This window comes from Osmia bicornis, chromosome 3 (genome assembly GCF_907164935.1).
Source record: "Osmia bicornis bicornis chromosome 3, iOsmBic2.1, whole genome shotgun sequence".
NCBI lineage: Eukaryota > Metazoa > Arthropoda > Insecta > Hymenoptera > Megachilidae > Osmia > Osmia bicornis.
The window spans coordinates 11,596,894-11,605,602 of NC_060218.1; the positions used below are offsets into that span (position 1 = coordinate 11,596,894).

Sequence of the window (8,709 nt, forward strand, 5' to 3'; positions counted from 1 at the left end):
TTGTCATCAGGTTTTAGAGTATCAATAATTTAGAAATCAAATCTGCCGCTTTTAACATTTTTATTTTCTTTTATTTAATATTATCGATGTTTATGTACTTAATAAATAGTAAAATTGTGATTTATGAAACAAATATTTTTATTTAATAAAACCTTGTTCACAAGCAGGGGTGTTCGAACATAGCATTTGATTGGATGTTCATGTTCGCGCCTTATTATTTAACAAGTGTAGACGAATACGTAATAATTAGAGTATTGTGCCAAATTGTAATAATTGTTAATAGAAAGCGTGCCTATATATTCACCAATCGACACAGTTTTATTGCAAATAGTATTTTATTGTATTATAGTGCTGTTACACTTGGTTGAATTCAAATTGTTGAATTGCAAATTTTACGATACATATTTCCTGATATTTTCTTAAATATTCGTGATAAATTTATTTATTCAGGTACATACATTGAAAATCATTTTTTTAAGTTATGTAACACGTATCGGAATAATACAATATTAGATTTATGCAATAATATAATGTTTTGGTAAATAAAGTGAAATACCACAATAATTTAAAATGTCATTTAGTAGAAGCATATGAAAAAGTCTACTAACATCATATTAAATATCGGAAATAATTTAAAACAACTGAATAATTAAGTAACCTTCGTCATTCTGTCTTAATAAATGGTTGATCGTACATCGTACTAAACGCTATGATAAAGTCACAAACATGTTTGCATTCTAATGCAACATGGTGTTGGTAAAAATATTGCCTGTATATAATTTATCTCATGTCGTTTAAACAAAAGTAAATATACGAAAGTGTGCATTTTGATCTAAAAGTGCATTAATCTTTTCGTAACTAAACTGCGAATTAACCAGAAATCGTGGCGATTTCAATCATCATCAAACATGTCTTTTTTAACATGAAAATAACGCTACAAACGAAGAAAATCGTTCTTAATATCAGAGAAAGTGAGAATATAAATAATATAGATGTCCATACTTTTAAATACATCATATTCCCTTTGTACGTGCGTAAAATATTTTATTATATGAACATTTTACAGACAACCTTAAAATCTTTGACACATTATGGAAAACACGAATGAATGTATTACCTGCGGAGATTTTGCATTTTATAACAATTTTGATTCAGCCAATTTAGCAAGAGTTGAGATAGTAAAATTACCAGAAATATCTGAAAAAGGTAACCTAGTATTTGCCCTTTGATCTATACATATTTTTTATTATATGTAACAGCATATGCATTTTAATTGTATATTTAATTGTTTTTAGACGGATGTGAAGCAGAAAATAAATCATGTCAAAGTTCAAACTCAGAAGATCCGATAGATTATGAGTTTAACTTGTGGACAAAACATGACTGTCATGGAACACAATTTCAGAATAACAATAGAACGTGGTTTTATTTTGGTGTTAAAGCTAATACACCAAGAGCTTATGTTAAATTCAATATAGTCAACTTAAATAAACATGTAAAAATGTTTAGTCAAGGAATGTGTCCTGTTTTTAAAATTGTACCTGGTCATTTACATTGGGAACGGATTCGTGAAAAACCTACTTACACTGTAAATTTGTTGTTACAAACATAATAATCTATTCTAATGTTATCAAGGAATTATATAAGCTTATGAAACATTTCAGTTGGATCAAACAGGAAATGATTTTACATTATCATTTGCTTATACTGTTCCTGAAAATCCTAAAGCCATTACATATTTCGCGTTCACTTATCCTTTTTCTTATACTGATCTGCAAAATTATTTAAGAAGAATAGAGGCAAAACTAGCAAGGAGAGATATTACTTGTGTAGATGATGTTTATTATCATAGGGAATGTGCAATAAAATCTTTAGAGGGACGAAGATTGGATTTAATAACAGTAAGCTCATTTCATAACATATCAACGGAGAGAGAAGATAGACTGAGCAATATGTTTTCTGATAAAAATGAAGAGAGACCTTTCAAATTTTGGGACAAAAAGGTACAGGACTATTTACTTGAAATTTGAATAAGAATTGGATCAAATTTATTTACAGAACTGTACATTTAAAAATTTCAGGTAATTTTTATTAGTGCCAGGGTCCACCCAGGAGAAACACCATCTAGTTTCGTTTTTAATGGTCTTCTCAATTTTATTATAACCCGTGACGACCAAATTGCGATTAATCTCCGCCGCCTATACGTGTTCAAATTAATACCAATGCTCAATCCCGATGGTGTAGCCAGGGGTCATTATCGAATGGATACCAGAGGGGTCAACCTTAATAGGGTGTATTTAAATCCTTCTTTAAAAGATCACCCAACAATATATGCTGCAAGAAATTTAATAAGGTAAAATCATTATTTCAACTCCATATTTCAACTTTTTAATAGGATAAATGAATTGAATAAACTATGAATAAAATTACTTTTAAGATATTATCATAACACATACAAACTGCCAAAAGAGGACGAACTTTCAAGTGTTTATTTGGGAAATGGTGAGAATAATTTAAATGTCATTGATACCTCTCGTACAATTACAAATATTGTACGCGACACTACAACAAGATTACTTCAACAGGTAATGGTTATTTATAGTTGTAGGCAATTTTATATTATCATTTTTGTATGCCAATATTAACGTGTACTAACTTTAATGTAATTCAAGGACAGTAAATTAGGATAATAAGCACTAACCAACAATTTTAACAATAGGTAACACTTATGACATTAGATGAAGTAAAAAGTAAAGATCAACCGGAAATTTTTCAGGAACCTACATTACTTAAAACGAATTCGGATGACATGCCTCAGGGTATGATATTTAGAATTAAATTATTCAACACGATCAGCAAACTTCATTTACTTATTTGTTCACATTATGTGAAGGTGGTGGAGAAGAGCTGTGTAATAAAACAGAAGATAGTGATAACTCTGTAGAACTTAACTCTGATAAAAAGACTTACACAGCCGTTGGCATAGGACATTTACCTAAAGACGATTCTGGTTTATATCTGTACATTGATCTACATGGCCATGCTTCGAAAAAAGGTGTCTTTATGTATGGCAATTACTTTGATAATGTAGAAGATACGATAACGTGTATGCTTCTGCCAAAATTGATGTCGATTAACAATCCAAATTTTCATTTTACTTCATGCAATTTTACAGAAAAGAATATGTACATTATGTAAGTTTCGTTAGTAATATTAAAATTGAAACTTAAATTTTTTTACTTCTTTTAAAATATGTATTTTTACAGAGATAAAAGAGATGGTATGTCAAGAGAAGGGTCAGGTCGTGTAGCCGTATATAAATTAACTGGTCTTATACGTAGTTACACGCTTGAATGTAATTATAATTCTGGGCGTTTGGTAAATACTATACCTCCGAGGATTCGTGATGGCATTAATAAGACCATGGCCCCTATGTTCGTTCCACCAAAGTATACTCCAGCAGTTTTCGAAGCGGTGAAATATATCACTACTACTTTTTATATGAAATCAGTAATCATAAAAGTGATGATTTATTTGACTGTACTCTGCAGGTTGGAGCAGCATTAGGTCCTTCGATTTTAGATCTTACGAGCAATAATCCTAATAGTCGACTGCCAAATAGCCAGTATCGTTGTTTAAGGGGTATAAAATCCTTTTTAAAATTATCGTATGTGAACAATCTTTCTACACCGTTAGGCAAGTCACTGAATAAGGTAAATTTTGATGTAAATAACGAGGGTGAAATTTCAGCTGTTAATATAAGGCAATGTGTACTTTCTTAATTTAAAGTACCATCATTATGATATGCTTTCGCATATTAACACTAAGACACATTAGTGCCTAAATAAATTACAGTCTATATTGTTAGAGTTAAACATGTGGGAGAGAGATTTTTATATGAATATAATTTGTATATTATTTTGTGTTAGTAATATCATATTATGGATTTGTTATTACAGGAGATATACCCTCATTTTATAGTATTATAACATTTATAAATGAAATTCCATAGCTTATATTGTACTAAGTATTTATTATTTTTGTACATGTGATTGTTATTTAATTTTTGTGAAATTTTTATTATATTGAACTAATGGGTCTTTCATCTAATGCATACGTACGCATGACAATAACATTTGGAATACTTTTATATAAAAGTTTATATAAAAAAGCTGTTTGTCTATTGGTTTCTTTTTGTAAATTTATTATGTAACTTAGTTACAATCACAATGTTTTATTGCATAGTGTTTTTTTATAGTGCAATTTTTAGTACACGGGTTTTCAAGGCAACAGTTCTTGATAATTTTATGCCAGAGCCAATTAACCCAAGCATAAAATACTCGATACTAATGCTTTATATTTTTAGCAACGAATAACTTCTTTTTCCTTATACTTCGTAGTCAATTTTTTCTTGCACTGTAATTCTGGTGACAATAAACAAGTGCACTTAAAAATTATTTGACGGTTGTGAGTAATAATAGAAAAGAAAAACGGCAGATACGTATAATTGATCATATCTATTTCTTTAGAAAAAGCAAAACATAACGGTTAAAAATGATTAAACCGTAATTCTATGGATGGTGGAGTCTTTTAACGAATGATGTGCTGATTTTGATATCAGATTTGAAATTATTATCCTTATTCGTGCAAATTTAAAATATTGAAATTAAAGATTTTACAAACCCTTTTGATAGAAACATAAAAAACAAACTATAAAAAGAGATATAAAGTATATGTGTCTATAAAAAAATAATTACAAATGTGTGTTACACTATTATATCGTTACAAAAAAACCTATTAATTCTTCAGACAAGAAGCATACAAAAATTTATACAATATTTATTATCATGCCTTTGACTCTTTAAATGTAAATACTGTTATTAATTGAAAAGAATATTATGTATAAATTCATGTATACTACTACAACACACATGTGTACACACATACATACACACATACCTGTCCCATTGTTTCAATAAATGTACAGTATTTTTAGCAACAATTTATTTACCTCATTTTTATTTTATATTCCTACTTGATCCTAGTCCCAGTATTAGTATATTTTACAGTATGGTTTATGTGTTTCTAATATATAAAACATTTCATTTACACAGCTGAATGTATTATGAATTAAGTCCAAAAAATTGTAAACCTTAAAAATATGTTGACGTTTTTGTTGTATATGTTTGTTGTTTGTGTTCTAAAATAAATTTCTTGTGCACCCTGTTTAAATTAAGAAATTATGGGAACATAAGCTAATCTCTCTCTCACAAATTGTCTTCATTCTAAATATAAATTAATAAGTACATATTTTCTATTTATATATGAAGGTACAATATTTATAGTGTTATACTCAATATCCCTATTGAAAAGAGATCTAAACCTAAATCCGCGCTTTTATCCACAGGATGATAATGATATCATATCTCCGGATTCTTGCAATTTAAAAGGGAATGAATCTCAAATAAGTGATTCTTCTACTGGTTCAAAGAATTCTGTGAAAAGTGAAACAAATCTTGTAAAAAAATCGTGCATCATTCGTCGTACCACATCCCTTTACACTGCGGTAAAAAGAATAAAGAATAACAAAAAATCTCGACAAACTATAACTCGTAGACCATTAAAAAATCAGTGCGTTCATAACGTTGAAGTAAATTCAAAATTTCCTGCAATGGGATCGAAAGATGTGAAAGACAACTTGATAAAGAGTCCATGTTTTGGTGGCATCCATGATGCTTCGGAGTTGCAAATAAAAGATTTTCAATATTCAAATAAAAAATTGACAACGACAAATAGATTGTCAAAAATGGCATTGTCTTCCGAAGAAACAGCAATTGTGAAACATGGAGCGAAACGATTAAAAATTATTTCTACAAGAGTTAATAAAAGGCGGCCGGAAGTTGGAGAATCCTCCAACAACGTTCCGGAAAATACAAAACCGTCAACGAAAACATTCCTTACACCTAATAAACAAAATACAAGAACAGCTTCTAAAGTAATTAAAAAACGTGGCCATAATGTGGAACAAAATAGATCGAAGTCTTCCAAATCCAAAAAAATTAATAGGAATACTATAGTGGTCGAAAATGTATTAAAAACTGAGAGTTCAAATAAGATATAAAATTAGTGCATAAATTAGTCTGTTATCGTAGATTGAGTAATTTGCCATGCACTGCAGCTTTATAATTCTTTGAGATGAATACTTTAGTTATCGAAAGTTATGTACATCTAACGTAAAAATTGTAAGTTGATTAAGAAACGTACAAAAATGGAATTACTATTTATTTCTAAATGATATTAAAGTATATTGTATTCATGTAATATTTTATAGTGATTTTAAGATGTAGAAAATCTCTCCTACTGTATACAATTCACGTATACATTCAGGACTCATTATACTGTTAGAATAAAGAGAATAAATGATAATTATTACTCATCATTTTTGTAGATTTTTTTGAAAATTAAATCAGAATTTTAAAATTGCTGATACGTATCGTTTATAGATCACTTCGACTATTTTCGCCTCGTGTCGGAACAGTTCGGGTCAAACTCAGGGTATTTGTGTTTGTGGCCCCTTCCTTTCTTACCTCAGTCGCGTTTGCGTGTGATAACTTTCAAGTAGTACGCGCATTCAGATGAATGTTATTGTATAGTATTGTAATTATTTATAGAAGTGGTAGTTTAAAAACGTATAATAAAATCACGGTACAGTTACTAAAAGCGTTACGTTTGTGATCTGTGATTTTTCGAAATGGGCGCCAACAGCAGCATCAGAAGCTGCGCACTTTTTGCAGCACTTCTACTTTTCATCGAAAGTGGTAAGGTTAATGCATTAACTATATAAGATGTGAACATCGTGGCGTCCTTTGGGCGGGGCATTTTTAATATCTTAGTATTGTCCGTTCGAATATATGACAGAATTCAAATGTGATACCTAGTTCAATTTATAAAGATCAAAAATTAATACTAGTTTACCTTGATTATCCGTACATGACAGATTAATATAGTTGTGCAAGATCATCGATGGAAAAACTCAACGAAACAAAATCAGAATTTATGAAAAACGAGAAATGTTCATTTCTGAAATAGCATTTTCATTTAGTCCACAGTTTACGATGTTATCAGTGCAGTAGCACAAACAACTCGCATCCGTTCCAATGCAACGAATTTCTGTCAAGCGACGTCGATATCAAACCACAGCCTTGCGATGGTGTTTACGAGGCACAATATTGTGTGAAGCATACAGGCCGATTTGAGGGTAAAATAATATCGGCAGATCAGGTTACTTGTAACTCCGGAGAGAAACTTAACACTTTCGAATGAAAACTAACCTAAAAATCATATACGGTCACATTCTTGTATCGATTCATCAAAGCATGGGAGAACAATCGATGCACGATCGATAATCTGATTTTAGATAGGTTTTGGTATTTAATAGGCTTGAAGATCTATATATGCACTGAAGGTTTCAAGGATTAACATACAAAATAAGAAACATATGGAAATTGATTACTGCATGAAAAATTAAGATATTACGCTTATTCGGAGTACTGAATAATTATACGGATTTAACACTTTAAAAATCCCCAAAGTGCGCACATAACAATTTAATCATTGCTTTCTCAATCAATCAAGCGATAAGTCTGGATTGCTACCAGTGCACGTCTGAAGAAGAACTGAGCTGCGGGAGTAGCAATTTGGTTCTGAATACTCTGCAACCGGCAAATTGCAGTCATGTTTACGGTGCACGTTATTGCATCAAATCAGTCGGCCGATACGGAGGTTCTTACATTATACTTTGAGTCAGTTTAAGTGTTTCCCATTCTGGAATGTGCATCACTGTAGACATTGTTGTTTTTTTAGCTACATGGAAATTTTGCTTTCTGCAAAACTTAAAAATGATTACCAGAATATCTATGTATACCTACTGTATCATCTCACGCATGTTGTATTTCTTCGCTATGCTTGTTGCTTTCATCTGCACGCATGCTGTTATCAAGCTTCTTGTGATTGCTAGTTTGCTCTATTACAATGAAGAGAAACAAAATATGGAAGGTTTCTGTGTTTGTTGCAACAGGTGGAATAGGTACGAAGCGATTCTGTGCATCAGTGGATCTTGGGAATTACTGTGACTATGTGAGCCAACCAGGTGACAAATTAACTTACCGGACGTGCATCTTCACCTGCAGCGGTGACGGATGTAATCCAGCAGCCATCCTGAAACCAACTATCTTGTGGATAGTACCAATTGGACTATTCGTAACATATAAATTACTTTTTCAAAGGTAGATTCTGATTTTGTGAAATTTTAATTACCTCATCTATTGAAGGTAATGTTAATCTTTAAATGTTAATCCGTCCATATTGTGTTAAGGTTTGATGTAAAGTACCGAGCACAGTAGACTTCCCTATCGAAAACAGGAATTCTTAAAATCCTAATTTTGACGATATTAATATTAAAAATGATTTATAAACAAAAATAACATGATTTCTAATTATTAAATTTTCCAAAATTTAATGTATATTTAAGAAATATGAATAATGACGTAATAAGAATAAACGTAAACACGAGTGGTGGGGAGCTACAGACTTATACATATAAATAGGGGGCCTGCTCTGATACATCGACATTTTCCTTCGGGCCATCCCCGGAATAGGGCATTTCCGTGGAAGGTGCCCCCTGAGGGGGCATCGCTATTTTCCTTGGGG

At 31.0% G+C, this 8,709-nt stretch overlaps 1 protein-coding gene across 3 annotated transcripts; it reads left to right on the top strand.

Moving 5' to 3' along the window:
* The first annotated feature begins 261 nt into the window (after positions 1–261).
* LOC114880951 (cytosolic carboxypeptidase-like protein 5) lies at positions 262–8,166 on the top strand. 3 transcript variants are annotated; one of them, XM_029197480.2, is made up of 12 exons: positions 262–450; positions 1,067–1,206; positions 1,296–1,588; positions 1,665–2,003; positions 2,082–2,353; positions 2,438–2,585; positions 2,720–2,819; positions 2,894–3,194; positions 3,267–3,474; positions 3,552–3,713; positions 5,408–6,818; positions 8,078–8,166. In XM_029197480.2, exons 2-11 carry the CDS (start codon positions 1,092–1,094, stop codon positions 6,119–6,121), a joined length of 2,652 nt encoding a protein of 883 aa, XP_029053313.1. In that variant the 5' UTR covers positions 262–450; positions 1,067–1,091; the 3' UTR covers positions 6,122–6,818; positions 8,078–8,166. The 3 variants fall into 3 exon arrangements, with proteins under 3 accessions (XP_029053313.1, XP_029053312.1, XP_029053314.1); XM_029197479.2 differs by lacking the exon at positions 262–450 and adding an exon at positions 486–971; XM_029197481.2 differs by lacking the exon at positions 262–450 and adding an exon at positions 486–971 and having other exon boundaries at positions 2,777–2,819.
* The last annotated feature ends 543 nt before the right edge of the window (positions 8,167–8,709 follow it).